The sequence below is a fragment of the Mesocricetus auratus genome, unplaced genomic scaffold, assembly GCF_017639785.1.
Source record: "Mesocricetus auratus isolate SY011 unplaced genomic scaffold, BCM_Maur_2.0 Super-Scaffold_4256, whole genome shotgun sequence".
Taxonomy (NCBI): Eukaryota; Metazoa; Chordata; class Mammalia; order Rodentia; family Cricetidae; genus Mesocricetus; species Mesocricetus auratus.
This window is the reverse complement of record NW_024429182.1, coordinates 76,598,046-76,614,804: the sequence shown is the minus strand read 5'-3', so window position 1 is coordinate 76,614,804 and position 16,759 is coordinate 76,598,046. Positions and strand designations below refer to the sequence as shown.

General features: G+C 45.1%; 1 protein-coding gene across 2 annotated transcripts in view; it reads left to right on the top strand.

Moving 5' to 3' along the window:
- The window catches only part of Prkcb (protein kinase C beta), a 324,499-nt gene that overhangs the window by 251,922 nt on the left and 55,818 nt on the right, over nucleotides 1-16,759 (top strand). For both annotated transcript variants that reach the window (XM_040755117.1, XM_040755106.1), the window contains exon 10: nucleotides 9,408-9,581. In XM_040755117.1, the coding sequence (XP_040611051.1) occupies nucleotides 9,408-9,581 (174 nt within the window). The remainder of the gene's footprint in view (nucleotides 1-9,407; nucleotides 9,582-16,759) is intronic.

Sequence of the window (16,759 nt, the reverse complement as noted above, 5' to 3'; positions counted from 1 at the left end):
CTTAATCCTCTTCCAGGGAACCTTTCGACATCACTGTCTGATCTTGGCTTCCAGCGTCTCTATAGTTCTGTCCCAGTTATGGTGCCTCTCCCCTCACTCCCCAAGCTTTCATATGCAATTCTGATTGCACTATGATTTTGCAGGCTCATCTCCTTAAGTCGCTTTCCCCCGTTTCCCAGGTCTCCACTCAACAAAAGTGACTTGCTGCTTCAGTCCTGGCAAGATAGTGAGTTTAAAAACAAGATAAAAAATCCTTTCCCCCCCTCAATAAAATTAATTACATTGAGGAAAATTAAATATCAAGAATTTCAGCTTTATAATGCGTCATCTGCTGCAAATAGTCAGGAGAGTAAAGGGAGTTGAGGACCGGAAAGATGTGGTACACAGCTGTGTATCTTAAAATGCCCAAAGGCGGGGAAGGCCGGGTTCTTGACGAGAGCCCAGCAAGTATGTCTCTGCTCAGGGGCTCTCAGCCACCGCCCCCCTTCCCACTACTGGCCCTCTCTCTGGCCATGCATCAATACCACTTCTTCCAGCTTTTGAAGTGAAATCCCAAATCTAGACTGTTCCAGACGTCTACAATACAGAAAGGAGAATCTAATGGTCTCATGTGGTTCAGGGATCCATATGACCCAATTATCTGTGTCCAAGAAGGAAGGGACAGCCACACCTGCAGAAGAATGGCAAGGACATGCTATCTGAAAGTGTGTTTGGTATGAGCAATGTCTCTACGAGGAGAATTTAACTAAATAGCCACTCTGGTCCATAAGCCAAAGGAAGAATTTCCTTTACGTCTATATAGTCTTTTAAACGTTGCCTGATTCTTTAAGAGAAAATACTACCGAATTAAATCAAGTCATCTTACCGAGGGACCGTGGAGTCTACGAACACAGAAATTCACAAATTTTCATTTTCTAGGCATGGTGGCACATATCTGTAAACCCATATCTCAAGAGATGACAAGTTCAAAGCCAACTTGAACTACATAGTAGGATTCTGTCTCACAGAAGCCAAGAGCTAGGCATGGGGCTTATTGAGCGATTGCCCAGCATGCCCAGTGTGATGGATTTGATCCTTAACACCACAAAGCGGGGGGGGAGTGGGTTGGGGGAGAGAAATGAGAAAATCGGACTCGGGTCCAACTTGGGAGCTTCCACAGTTCCTGTCTCCCTGCATGTCACATGCGTCTCTTTATCACGTCAGAGATTCACAGCGTGTCCTAATAGCACAGCAGTAATCTCTTCTACACAAACACGATAGCAGAAACCAGAGGACTGCAGTCTTCTAATAGCCGGAGCAGCTATTTGGGATATGCCAATGAGGATGGCATGGCTTGCTTCAGCCCATCTGTCTCCCCAAGTGTTGTATTGTGTGTTGTGTACTGACAACATGAAATACCACTATAGAAATCTATCCTTTACTTCTGGGAACTGGGAGCTCATGTGAGTATTTCCGGTGTTGTTCATGTAATTGTGACATGGTCAGAAGGTAGGGCTAGCATTATCTCCATTTGGGGGATGCAGAAATAGAGGCTTAGGCAGTGAGAGAGAGTTGCAGTCACGCATCAGAGGGAGTAGAGTCAAACCCAGTGAGCATCCACCGTACTCTGTGTGATCCACTCCTGCCCCAGAAAAGCTGCAGGCTGCAGCAGCAGTGGTCTGTGGTGTCAACAACAAAGTCAGCCTTGTGCTCATAAGGCATATCAGATTATAAAGAAACAGGCTCTCTTTGTGCCACCTAATTGTTTAAATGAATGACAGACCCTTAAGGGTTTCGTTTCATTGTCTTTTGGTAAAAGGCATCAATTACTGGCTTGTTTTCCTAGGAACAATCTACAAAATAGTCAAATTAAATCTGCTTTTATTTTAGCCCTCTAGCTTTGTCAAGCTTAACATATAACTCAAAGATGTGACTAAACCAGACATGTCACAAAGTTTATTTATTTATTTATTAGGCATCTCTGTTCTTTCTCCTTCCCTCCCTCTCTCCATCCATCCATCTATCTCTATCCTCTCTCTCTCTCTCTCTCTCTCTCTCTCTCTCTCTCTCTCTCCCTCCCTCCCTCTCTCTCTCTCAAGAACACTTGCAGCTTCTCAGCAAATTCCAAATATACAAATCAGTGCTTTGTGTGTGACATGTATTAAATCTCTAGTACTTATCTTACAATTGAAACTTTAAACACCTCCCTATTCTCATACTGCCCCTACCCCAGTTCTTGTCAGCAAACATCTCTCAGCTCCTGTGACATCTGATGATTTTCAGAGTCTCTGTATATGAGCTTACATATTTATCCTTCCGTGTCTGGCTTGTCTCCCTTAATGTAAGGTCTTCCAAGTTGACTAATGTTTATTTTTAGCTCAAAAGAAACCTTCAGTAACCATTACTGATCCATGCATTTCTAATAATGCCAGTAATTAGAGATGGTACAGGCTTGAGGGCAGAGATAACACTTCTTCATATTTCTTACTGTAACTCACTTAAGCATTCACATTAGCCCCAACCAAGCATCTTCATTAGGAACACAGGCAACACTCTCAGGTTTAAGTCTCCTTGTTTCTTCTCCACCTCTTTCCTGTAGCTTGTGGGAGTCATCTCTCCCATCCTGTAGTGGCCTCTGTTTAAAGGGTTTGCAGGAGTCAGAGAACCAGGCAGCAAAGACGTCTGTCCTAAACTTCCCTTCATACTTTTCCAGCTTTGTCTGTGCTAGAGGGTGAAAATTCAACTAAACTAAACCTAAAGCATGACATCATGTAAAGAGCTTTAGGGGCTGAAGAGATGGCAGTCATTAAAAGTGCACGCCATGTAAACACAAATATGTGAGTTCCATCCCCAACAACCAAGCAAACTCTGGGCATGGGGAAGCACACTTGTAATCTAAGAGAGCAGGGTGGTGACAGATGGATCTCTGGTGAGCTAGACCAGTAAGAGACCCTGTGTCAAAAATAAAAGGGGGTCAGTATGCCACACACCTTTAAAACCAGAACTCAGGAGGCAGGGACAAGCAAGTCGCTATGATTTTAAGGCCAGGCTGGTCTACACATTGAGTTTAAGGTCAGCTAGGCCTAGATAATGAGAATTTGTCTATAATTCCAGCATTCTGGAGGCTGAAGCAGGAGAATCACAAGTTTGAGGTCAGCCAGGACTATAGAGAGAGGCCCTGTCTTAAAAGTAAAATGCAATCAAATAAAGTAGCAAACTTGAAAAGCAAGAGCCTCAAAGAGAGCATGTGGCTGGAATGTCTGCAGAGATGGCACAGTGGTGACCTCCATTGTCAGTGTGTGTCCTCCAGATGAGCTCACACAGTGCACACAGACCTTACACGCCATCCTCACATGGCAGTCTACACACGCAGGCCTGACAAATAAAAATTGCATGTGTCCTTTCAAAACAATCAATCTAACAAAAAAGGACAATTACTGAGAACTACATCTCGGGCCGCTTTCTGGACTCCACATACATGTCCATGTGTATCTGCACATGCAGGAACATGCACACACAATAAAAACAATAAAGAAATGGAAAGTTTTAATTATGGGTGCTCCTGCCGCCATGACCTCTGGCATGAAAATCAGCTCATTTCTGTTACAGACTCAGGCTGTATTAAAGAGACTTATACTCATTTTTATTTTATAAAGGAATCTCATTTGTTTCAGGACTGCATCTTCCCCTTTATAGTCCAGGCTGACCTTTAGTTCACCGCAGTCTTCCTGCTTCAGCCTCACTAGCACCACCATGCCTGGCTGAGAGATTTTTCTCACCTGTGGAAGTCTTTGCATAAGAGTCATGGGACAGCTGATTTCTGTGGGGCACAGGTCTCAGCTCCCCCTTGGTGTCTACTCTATAGGCACAGGAGCCTTGACTTAATTACTTCCTTACTTGTCGTCCCCTTCTCATCCAACTTCTGCTCAGGCACCTTACCAACACCCTTTGTGCTCAACATAGAGTATGGGGATCCTGAGTCCCAACATTCTTTTCTCTATTTTAGATGCATATGTACCGACTGAAGTCATCAGTTTGAAATCTTTCTCCATCTCTACTTGTTAGGCTAGTGTTTTAGTTACAGTTTTTAAAACACCATGAATGAAAGCAACCTGGGGAGGAAGGGGTTTATTTTAACTTACAATTCTCAGGTCACATTCCATCACTGAGGGACTTCAGGAGGGGGAAATCAAAGCAGAAACCTGGGGGCAGGAACTGATGCCAAGAAGGAGTGCTGCTTACTGGCTTGCTCTCCACAGCTTGCTCTCTTATAGCACCCCAGACCACCAGTCAGGGGTAGCATCACTCACCATGGGAGTGACCACACGCCCACATCAATCGCTAATGATGACAATGCCCTATAGGGTGACTGCAGACCGCTCTTAGGGAGAAATTTTTTCCCGCTGGGGTTCTCTCCTCTCAGACAGCTCTAGCTTGTGTTAAACTGACACGAAGCAGCCAGCACAGATAGCTCTCAGACTCTGATGCTGCTGCACGCATTGCTCTCTCCTCCTCCTTTTCTTCTGACCTGGTACAGGGGTGATAACGGCATCTACTACAGCTCTCCCGGTGCAAAGGTCTGTGCAAAGGAGGCATTGTCTTCAGACCTAAGTCCCAGGAAGAGCATGCTTTTCTGCTTGAAATCAAAATCACTTTCCCTATAGAAAAAAATGTCAGTGTTACTTCATTTTACGTATTGCTGGCTGTATTGGCCTCTAGGAAAGAGGGAGGAGGAATAGAGAGAAAACAGAAAGATGAGAAGAAGATAAAGGGAAGAGGGAAGTGGGAAGAGAAAAGGATGGCAAAATAATGCATTAAAATATCTCTACTATACACACACATACACAAATACACAGACATAGGTATTGGCTGTATAGTGTATCATCATTTTTAGCCATCTGTGTTGAGATATAGTTTCTGGGTCATACGATTTACTTGTTTATGTTATATAATCTTGAATACTCTTTCAGGTTCTTTGGGAAATATGGGTTGAATGAAGTCATATACACACATTAAATAATACCAACTTCTAAGCACTTGAAGCTCCGAGCAACCAGATATGGTGACCTAGATCTAGGGAGTTGTGGCTGCTTTTCCTCACTCAGATCTGCTAACTCACTTGGTGAACAAATAATGGTTTATTGTTCACTGTGTGCTAGATGTTAGAAATACAAGCAATGGCAAAATATCTGGCCTCACAGAAGAAAAGCTAAGGCAAATGATCAGTGCAGTACCCGCTGTGGAAGGTGCCACAGGGAGATGGGGAGACAGCTCTGTGTCTTCTGCACAAGCATGAGGACCCGAGTTCGGATCCCAGGGACCTCCGTAAAAGCCAGGCACAGCAGCATTCATCTGTGACCTCAGCAGCTGGGGTGAAGATGGGTGGACACAGGTAGATCCCCAGAGCTTGCATCTCTAGAGCTCAGCCGCCAGTAAAGCTAGCCAAAATTGTGAGCTCTGCGTTCAGTGAAAGGCCCTGCCTCAGAAAACTAAGGAAGGGAGCAAATGGTGGAAGACACCTGAGCAGCCTCTGGCCTCCACAAGTACACTCATGCGTGAACACACCTACACATGCATATGTGCTCACACCATGCATGTGCACACACATATACACGCAAAAGAAAAGCTCCGTGCAGCGAGATGACGTGGTTGGTGTCCATGACATGAGCACTGCATGCTTAGACAAGGTAGGCAGTCAGGACCCTGCTGGGGTTACCATGGAGTGTGACCAGACAATAGGAGGTCAGAGAGCAGATGCTTGGATGCCTACGAGAGGGGTATTTTGTTCTATGTGCTACTGGAAGACGGGAAGGTTTCGAGAAAGCGGAGTGATAGTAACTGGCGGGTGTTTTTCAAGCATCATTTGTTGCATGGAGCGCCGTGCATGTGGAGCTTGGGAGTAGAAGGAGTGGAAGCAGAGCTGGTCAGAAGCAGCCATGGGAGCTTGGTGCGAGGATGAATCATCCCCCGGCTTTCCTCGGGAAAGATGATAGACTTAAAATTCTACCCACTGTCCTCCCTTTCATTCTCCTAAAAGATGCAACCTCAAATTCTGACACTGGTATATGTGAAGGCCACCTTTCTCAGACATAAGGGCTTTGTGAGTGCCATTGAGTTTAAGATGAGGTCGCTCTGGATTAAAGTGGGTCCTAATGAAACGTGACCTTGGACACAGACACAGGACAACAGGAAGGAACACTGTGTGAAGAAAGGGTGGAAATTGGAGTGACCCATGCATCTATAAGCCAAGGAGTGCTGAGGCTTGCTGGCAGCTGCCAGAAGCTGGGGGAAGAACACAGGATGAATTCTTCCTTAGCCCTTAACAGCAGCCGACCCTGCCAACATCTTGACTTTGGACTGCTGGCCTCCAGAGCTCTGAAAGGATATGTTTCTGTTCGTTGAAGCCACCTCGTGTTTTGTTCTTTGCTGTGCCCACCCTGGGAGACAGTCCAGTGCTGGTGTTAAATGTTCATCATTTGTCAAACAGTGCTGAGTCAAGTAGCATTTTATACACATCCTGCCCCATATGGTTCCCGAGACCACCAACTGAAGATTTTTGGCATGCCCATTTGACAGATTAGAAAACTGAGGCTCAGAAACCTGAGTGGATTTCCCAATGTCACACAGCTACTTTATGGCTGATCTTGGATATATACCAGGCATTCTAACTCAAATCCACACATTCACCATTGCAGAGCACTATCTGCTCTGTGGACAGAGGCCAAGATGCTGGGCACACCTCACCATTGGGATCCACAGCAAAGTTCATCACCACAAACTTCCCACCAGGGAGCCCTTGGGCTGCTTTTCTCTGTTTTATTTGCTGTCACTGGAGTTCTGCTATTTATCACATCTCTCCCTGAAGATTCTTGGGTAACAGATGTGGCTTAGAATTTGATAAGAACGTTACTTCAACACATCCTTCCACTCTGTGTGGAATCCTCACCCTGGAGATGCAGGGACAGCTGGGCAAACAACCCACACCCTCTGTGCTGGCATTAAAGTTTCTGGAAGCTCCAGGAACTGCTGGATGCAATTAATAGGAGATTTATTTTCACTTCAGGAACACGGGGGAATGTGGCCATGGCCATTGCTAGTTCTGGCTAATTATTTGCATTTTTACTTTTGCTGTCTTTGTTTCCCATGTAAGCATAACCTAAATGCCTGGAATATGCCAGGCAGTGACTAGAGTCTTAAAAACAGTTAGCAAACGTCAGCTTAGGTGTAAAGAATAATGTGGAAGAGGCACGCGAGGGCAGTGAGGGGGCTTAGTTGTGTCATCCTGCCATGGTCCTGGATATTGTCACTGCCTGCTGCTCCATGAAGGACAGACAGGAGGGTCCTGGAGACTGTGATCAATGTCTGGGTGCTGCAATCTCTCCTCCCATCGCTGGTCCTTTTCATCACTCCCATCCAATCCAGATCACCTCGCTGTTCCCTGTGCTCTTCCATCCCAGCTTTCTCTGCAACCAGAGAGCAGAAAATCCCACCTGCTTCCCATTCTCTGCCTTGGGACATTGGTTTCCTTTGGTCATCATCCCTGCCTTGGCAAGGCCTGGAACCCTGTAGCTGGATTGCCACCTAAGCCAATACCTATTTTGAGGACTGAGACAGTGCCACATAGGTAACAGCCACCAAGACGGGAAGCTCTGAAGAAGAGAGCAGGCCCACTGTAGTGGAACTGTGTGCCAGAAGTCTTCTTTCTAAAGCATCCTACATGGCCCCACGTCTGTAGTGCCCGTGGGCGCCACTGACCGCAAGGTGAGAGGAGACAATAGAATCAAGAGGCTGGGTGAGCTCAAGAAAGCTGTTGAGAGTTTGTGTGTGGATGCAGGACCCTGGGAGCTTCCGTGCTGGGTCTGGTTGGACTTTTGCCTGTTAGGACAGGAGCTGAGCGGGTATGCTGACCTACCTGTAAGCTCCTAGATGGCCATCCCTAATCCATCTGGCCTCAAGTCTCTGTTGCATTCTTTTGTTCACCTGTGCCAGGAGACTTAGTCTTAATCTCGTAACTTCTTTGAGGCTTCTTCTGAGGTTCAAGTGAAACGTTTAAAGCAGAAACTTTGGGTCAGTGAGATGCCTGCATGGGTAAAGAGTTTGCTGTGCAAACCTGACATTGTGAGCTTGATGCCCAGACCCCGTGGAGAAGGAAAACCAACTCCAGAGAGTTGTTGTCTGACTTCCACATGTGTTCCATGGAACATGAGCACCTGCACACAACACACGTAATAATAAAAGAATAAAGACAGGAACTTTGAACTGTAAACCTGAGTTCAAATCCTGCCCTTGCTCTGAGTGGCACTCTGGCAGGCTCCTTAGCCTTCTATGCCCCAGTTTCTTATAAGGTTCAAAGCAGCATCGGCTTCCTAAATAACAAATGAAAATCAACAATTGCTTGATACACTGATAAGTACTCAACAATATGGTGCTGACGAATGTTGCTTACAAGACAGATAACACAGTACCTTTAGCAAATATTCCAGTCAGATCACTTCTTCCTCAGGGAGGCCTTCCCAGACAGGGCACGTCTCCTTGGAATGTTGTTCAAGCCTTTGCTTCTCAAGAGCCTCCTTGAGAATATCATGCACTGGGCATAGTTCCTCTGACATGGTCAAGACCAAGGATAATAATGACACAATGAAAATAACATTGTGTCCATAAGCCACCTGGTTTGCTGGCCCTGCTTATGACCACAGCTGGTAGGAAGAGGCCCTAGGACAGCAGGTAAGGCTGATACAATGGGTCATTGACTATTCCTATAATTAGCTGTCTGATCCCTTTTCCTCCCTGAGTTCAGGGTCAAGGAATGTACCTGCTTGATTCTTGCTACATTTCCAGCAGGCTCTTACAGAATAGGACACACTAAGGGAATACAGGAGTAGGTGTCTCAATTCCAGGTTTTTTTGTTTATTTTACATCCCAACCACAGTTTCCCCTCCCTCATCTATTCCCATTCCATCCAGCCCCCCCATCCACTCCTCCTCTGTTTCTTTTTAGAAAGAGCCAGACCTCGACTCGAACCCAGTTTTACCAAGCTGGTACATCATTCATTGATTCTTTTGTCCTTAGTATTTACTGATCAGCTAGCACATGTCTGATGCTTTTGAAGATTTGAAATTATGCCAGTGATTAAAATAAGACACTGATACTTGATTCCAAGGGGTGATTATCATTCTAACAAGTTGACTGGTATTGTTACTGATGAATGTCCCAAAGGGTTCAATACATTCTCATCTTTCCTAGAACCATCTTCCATTGATAGGACTTGGACATTAAAAGTGTTAGGTGGCTGCAAAGTATTATCCATTGTCCCTAGTTAACACAACATTGTCTGTCCAAAGCTGGAGAAAGTTTGCATGATTCTGGATACCCATGTTTGTCCCACAGGCCTCTTCTAATGATGCTTATGTACTTGGTGTCTTTCCCAGGTTATGCTCTCAGAGCGGAAGGGCACAGATGAGCTCTATGCTGTGAAGATCCTGAAAAAGGATGTGGTGATCCAAGATGACGATGTGGAGTGCACAATGGTGGAGAAGCGGGTGCTGGCCCTGCCTGGGAAGCCACCATTCCTGACTCAGCTCCATTCCTGCTTCCAGACCATGGTAACTGGTCCAGTGCTCTGGGAAACTACTTCAGGGTTTCCATAGGGTTTGATCAGTAACGCTGTCTTAACAGTAATCATCCCAAAGAGATACTGGGCACTTTGCCTTGTAGAAGGTGAAGGATGCTGGCCCCACAGAAATCAGCTAACAATTCCCAAGGTTGCCACTGAACGCTGTCCCCCAGAGTACATGCTGTCCCAACTCAAGCAAATCAAGCCAAGCCTTTTCTAACATTAAGGGGTGACTTGGGGACAGGGAATCAGCAAAATTTATAATTTGTACTTCTAGATAGTTACAGTCATCTCTCTCAATTCTTTGGAGGAGCGTGTGTACATCTCTGCAGGTTGCCTAAGGTCTTTGCTGGGGGCCTTTACCGAGAAGGATTTCCTGAGAGCACAAGCCTAAGAGGGCATCCGAGGCTGGGCACAGGGTTGCAGGCAAGGACTGGTGAGCTCAGAACATGGCTTCCAGGATGAGTTGGGGACATTCATGCGCTCTCCGCTGCTTCCCCTGCAAGAGCAAGATGTTGTTTCAGTGGGTCCTGACCTTCTCTGGTCCTGTTAGATGTTGGCCTCTAATGCCCAGGAGAAGAGGCCAGAGCACAAGTGCAAATTAAGAGTTCATTCCTGCAGATGTGATTCTGTGAAAGGCCAACAGCCTTGAGACTTAAAGATGCTTTCAGGGATTTGGTAGGATCCTTTTGGACCCTCCAGCTTTCAACCGGCACACTGATTTTAAATCTCACCCTCTGGGTGAGATAGGGCGGAGGTTGTTGTATTCTGCATCTAATTTAGTATACCTTTTGTTGCTGATCTAGTTGAGCACCCAAAGCCCTCCTGTCACCTTCTTTGATCTGCTGAAATTCTGGGCTACTTGATCTGTAGTGTTTTCAGTCTGGGGTTTGCTTATCACAGTCTCACAGCATCTTTGCATGCCTCCCTGCACTTTCTGCAAATTGGCAGTGGGTCTAGAGACTTGGTCAGACTCGGCTTCTATCCCTTAGTAATACTGTAGATTTCCTATGCAATCTGTCACCAATGACAGGTAATGCTCAAGGATCTTGGTGATGCTGGCCTGACTGATGCTCAGCACTAAGTCCATTCACTCATTGGAGATTATTAGATGGGAATGTCTGCTTTGCATTTACTAGCTGCAATGCTTTTATGAAGAGTAGCTTCCTCTCATTTGCTCCCTGGTGATATGGTTCATACAGAAAAGGCAGAATTGATGCTTTATTTCTTCCCCCTTTTAAGCTTCAGGATAATTAGTTGGTTTACAACTGTGCTTGAAGGGGGACTTAATCTTGCTTTTTGAAGTTAACTTTTAAGGAAAATTGAGAGTCACTGTAGATAAAACTGTAAGTGAATGGTAATTTCTGTTGTATGGGTGCTTGGTAAAGATCAGTTACAAAAGAAGTCAAATGTTGCTAATGTTACTGTGCAGAATTCAGGTCAGAAGGGGTTTACATGTTAACAGAGTCAGCACGTAAACCATGAGATTCTCCTCCCCCTTTTCCATGACTGGTTTCTAAAATGACTCATGGACATCAGTGTGTGAATGAATGACAGACTGCCTGGTAACCAGGTCAGTAGCAAACTTGGAGCTACAGTTGCAGTTTCAGTTGGGTGTGTCAAGAAGGGGAGGAATGAGTCATTTGTGACTAATATTCATTAAAGGATAGCATCTTCATCAGTAATGAACTGTTTTGAAAATGGCAATGTGGAGTGGATTTAAGGTTATTTTTTATAGTAAGTGCCCCCCCCATCTGTGTTTCAGTTTTCTGACATTATCAGGAGCTGCATCCATGTGGCAACAGTACCAAGCACTAGGTTTTCCTCCAAGAGTTATCACATGCCAGGAAAAAAGGAGTGAGAACTGAGAGTCAATGGAATATTGTCCTGCTTAGGGAGAGGTTCTATGACTCCTTCCAGGCAGTCTCCCACTTCAGAAAGCCAAGGGATGCAACAGGCAACTTTCTCACCAGGTGACTATAAGATGAAATAGTTAGTTAATCTCTAGGGGCTATGTTTCGTGTTGTGGTGGGGTGGGGGATGCTTGGAGAAATCCATTTGCTCTGAGCAAAAGGCCTGGTGAGACCTGTTGAGAGAGTAGCAGACATTCAGCCTTCTCAGCCGTGTTCAGACAGACACCCAGCCATCTTAGCTGTGTCCTGTGCATCATTGCATAAAATGTCCCCAACTTATGTTATTTTCTTTATTTAAAATACTATTGTTTATTTTTCATGTTTTGTTTTTTGAGAGAGGGTTTCCTATGTATTTTTGTCTGTTCTGGAACTCTTTATGTAGACCAGTCTGGACTCCAATTCAAAGATATCCATCTGTGTCTACCTTCTGAGTTCTGATATTAAAGGCACGTGTCATCATATCCAGTCTAATTTTTAAAAACTGTGTGTGTGTGTGTGTGTGTGTGTGTGTGTGTGTGTGTGTGTGTGTGTGAATTGTGGAGACCAGAAGAGGGTATCAAAGACCCTGGAGCTAGAGGTACAGACAGTTGTAATTGCCCTAGTATGGGTTCTGGGAATTGCACCTGGGTTCTCTGGAAGAGCAGAAAGTCCTTTTAACTGCTGAGCCATTTATTCAGTCCCATTTTCTTACTTTAAGCCAAGTACATGTATTTTAATTTTGCATAAACTAAATATAATAATGCCCACTCTATGTATGGCATGGGAGTTGCAAATTTAAGCTCCTTGACGACTCTTAGATGGACCCTAATATCATAAGCATTTACAGAATAGGGAAACTGAGGTCACACAGTAGGATATGCCAGGGCCAATATTTAAAACAAGGCAGAGTAGCTGTAGTACCAACACACTAAACTAAACATATACACCAATACACAAGGAGGTCTTTTGAGTGTAGATGACCTGGCTATCATTCTACCTGACAGCTCTCAGTTGGAATTCCCAACACACAAATGTCCCCATCTGGGCCTGAGCTCCACACAGCCTGACCCTCCCACCTGCTCTGTAAAAGCTCAAGTTTCCAACCCGTTGGTTTTCTCATCCCTGGGGTGAAACTGACTTTCTACTGGAACATTTAACATGTATGACTCTTTAGAGATGTTTTCTTCCAGCCACAAACAGATGCTACAACAGGGGTTGTCCATAGTTAGAAGAATAGGGACCAGGGACACAGAGTACTTCTCTGTGCATGCAACACTAGGTCCTTAATTTTCCCTACTTGAACCGAGCCGCATCATTTTGAGATGCCACCAAATGACCTTACCAGTGACTATGTTGGCTTATGCTACTGCTGATGTGGTAGAACACACTGACCAAGACAGCCTATAGAAGGAAGGGGTTACTCTGGCTTATGGGTCCAGAGGGGTGAGAGTCCATCAGGGTGCAGGCAGAGCATGGCAGCAAGTGGCAGGCATGGTGGCTGGGACAAGAAGCTCATGTCCAAGCCATAGCATAAAGTGGGAGAGCAAACTGAGAGTTGATGAGACTGAAATCTTAAGTCTCGCTCCCAGTGACATACTTCTTCCAGCAAGGCTGTGCCGCTTAAGCCTCCCCAGACAGTTCCATCAACTGGGAACCAATCCTACGGGGGATGTTTTTCATCCAAATCTCCATAGTAACCGTGTTACAGACAAGACCCAACACGTCAGTGAGCCCTGACAAGTGCCCTAGCCCTGTGTCTTGTGGTGTCTCACCACACCTTCTAGCCCCTCTTATGGCAGGTTCCATTACAAATAAGAATGATGGCAGTCAAGGAAGTTAAGTAACCTGTGTAATTTCACACAGCTAGTTAGTCATAGAGCCTGGATTTGTTCTAGAAGACTCCAGAACCCCGAGTCTGGAAGTCGTTGCTGCCCGTTTCCCCGTCGTGCCTGTATTCCACTTGGCTGCCTCTGACTCACAAGGCATGTCCCCTTTTATTGTTGTATCCACTCTTCACAACACTTGTCTGTTTTTCTGCCCAAAGGAAATTTACCCCAAGAAAAATAAAGTGACTCAGGTTATGTAACTGGCAGGTGGGAACCCCAGAACTAGAGGTGGTGTTTCCTAATGGCCTGTTCAGTATTCCTTCTACTGCGAAGTGCCACCCCCACTCACATGGGTTCTGTAACGGTTAGCTAGGATTTCCTCCATGGGAGGGACTAAGTGTGGGGAGCATCATGCCTGTTGTTATTGTGGCTTAGATGAGCAGAAAAGTTTCTGGAGGGGCCCTCTAGGGGTGGTCATCTAGTACAATTTGCATGCTAGCACTGTTGCGCCCTTGGCCTTGGAGGGATGCTGGGGGTGGGCAGCAGGGCTGGAGCAGGCAGCATCCCTGCAAGTCAGAACATGTGGCTGGTATATGGAGGGTTCCCGTGCTCAATCATTTCAATGCATACGTATTTGTTTGTTGAACCCATTGTGTCAAGTGCCTGCAGTGTCACACATAGTGAACAAAAGAGCAAGTCCCCATTCCTGTGGGATTCCCTTTCTACCAGGGAGATAAGACAATGAAAACAGCGACAAAAATGGAGGGGCTAGAGTCAGGTGGACTGGTGCTGGGAGATGACAGTTTTTATGGGGTCAGCAAGGAAGCCTTGGTGGTAAGACTGACATTTGAGCAGAGACCAGAGCAGGCAGGCTATCTGGGGGCAGAGCAGTGGCAGGAAGAGAGTGTGTGAAAGCCCCGGGCAGAAGTATACTCCCTGTGTCTGAGGAGCAGCCGGGGGCCAGCTGAGCCTGAGTGGATTGTCATGTTGTATTTTGTGACCCAGAATTCCTTTATGAGTCAGCTATCTTTAAAAGAACGACAGATCTATTGTAACACACTGCAAACTTGATAGTTTTTTTTTTTGCTAGAGATGGAGAATTTTGAAAATTAAAGCTACCATGATAGAAGTTTTTTTTAATCTGTAAAGTGTTCAAAACAGATGAACGTGAAATGCATCCAGTAATACCCAGAACAGGTATTGCCATTCTTGAAATGACACACAACTCACTATTTTGAAAGTTTAGAAAATTTAAACTCTATCAGAAGTACACTTATGCTGTATTTTCAAACCTTTCAAAAATATGCATGGCATTTTCCACAAGTGGAAAATATAGAATATTAAATTTCATTTGATGTGTTTGGCCTAAATATACACATGGAAAAGAATCAGATGTGGGCATAGTCAAATGAGGGTTCATAGGTAAATAACTGTCTTCTTGAGTTCCCAATATTTCAGAAATATCTATAAAAATCGAATTAAATTTTGATGTGGATGTGTGTTGTATTTACACACATGTATACAGGCATGCATACCCGTGCACACAGTCCAGAGGAGGATGACATGTGTGATCTGCTCTGTCCCTTATTACCCTGAGACAAGGTCATCATGCTACAGTGATTGCAATATATCTACCCCTCACAGAGTTGGGGTAGCAAGTACATGCCGTCCCACCCAGGTTTTTACATGGGTGCAGGAGATTAGAACTCGGATCCTCATGTTTACTTAGCAAATGCAAGGGCACTCATAGGTAAGAGCCTATGATCCATCTCCTCAGCCTCTTACTTTTTTTTAAATTGCCACAAGATGGCAAAATAGGCACAAAAGCTTTTGGAAGAGAATCGCTCTTCAGATGAGCCAGTATCAGGCAGAGTGAGTTCCAGTGGGTTGTCCTGGAAACACACAGGGCAAAGCATGCATTCCCCATGGACGTGAATATAGACCTGTGCTTACCGGATACGGACTCCTAGAAAGTCACTAACAGCTCTGAATGTGGGTTTTAACATCTCATAAGGGGAGCCCATTACATGGGGATTAAAAGAGACAGTAGACCGAATCGAACAAACGCTAAGTGGAAGTTGGTTCTGTGATTAGAGCTGGGCTGGGGCCCCTTGCTGCACAGGCACAAAATAATTTCATTTCCTCCAATATTTTTGCAGTTTTTCTCAGGGACAATTGTCAGCCAGGCACATTCATGTAATTTCCCAACTGCCAGTGGGCACAGGCAGTTAAGTTTCTTCAGCAAAACATCTATTTTAACTGTTTTCTTTTCAATTGAACATATGCACCTCTTTTTTTTTTTAAATAGAATTAGATTTCATGAGTCATTGAAGGACAGAAGTTACTTCCTCCCCAAATTTGCTGCCATGGCCCAGCAATAACTCAGCTGCAAGGAATGATGGGAGAAGCATCAACCTGGAATACAAAGGAGGGCAGAAATGGAGATGGGGATGGTCTTCACTTATAGAATTTGTCCTGGTGACATGTCCATTGAGGCCCCCTGAGCATCCAAGGGGCAGTGGTGATTCAGGCCATATCTAGTTTAGCAGTGACATCCAAGGGTGCGGTGGGATCTTAGGTCAATGCTGATAAAGGTTCTGGCAAAGGTTTTATTCAGAGGTGACTGGGTTTTATGAAATAGAACATGTCTATCCCACCCTCAACTGCCTCATGCATAAACAAAAACAAATCACTAACACTAAGAAAGACTTTATGGGAAAGAAACAAAGGCACAGGTGTGCTTGACCTTGGAAGGACCTAGAATTTGTAAGTTGAAGGCAGATTTGTCTGTTTCCTTATTATTTCTGTGTTTGTCATTGCTTGTGGCAAGTGTGGCTTCTTTAGTCCATATTCAGCAAATTTCCTGAGTTTTAATCGATAGTCATGGGAAGGAGATCTGATTGGTTCAACCTATGTCAGGTGTTCTTTCGTGGCCCAACCAAATGCTCAGTAGGTACTGCTCACTTAGTAGGAGCCTTCTAAGAAGTGTGTATCTGCTTGGAAGAATAAGTGGTGCTCCTGTTAGGTGGATATGCCAATGGAATCCAAGAAGATTCAGGCACAGACAGTCTTCAGTGTCCCGTAGGAGAGGAAGCTAGTACCCAAGAGGCTCCTGGGAACTTAGCAGGTACCAGGGATTCAAGGCTCTAATGATGAGAGGATCTTTGGGCAGGCAAGGAACCAGAAATGCAAACTGAGTATAAGTGCTAGGGCAAGTGGAGATAAAGGTAGTTAAGTTCTCTCTACTTTCTCAATGGTGGCATTGGCATAGTCATTCAGTAATCCAAGGTCTGTGAAGTACACAGAAGAAGGAGGCTCTAGCGCTGAGAACCTTTGTGTCTGTGAAGGGGCAATAGGAAGCTACAACCAAAAGAGCGGCAAGTTCTCATTTGGCATTGGGATTCTCAAGCTGTGAAATGGGAGAAAGAAGAGTTGAGTGTGGACACATC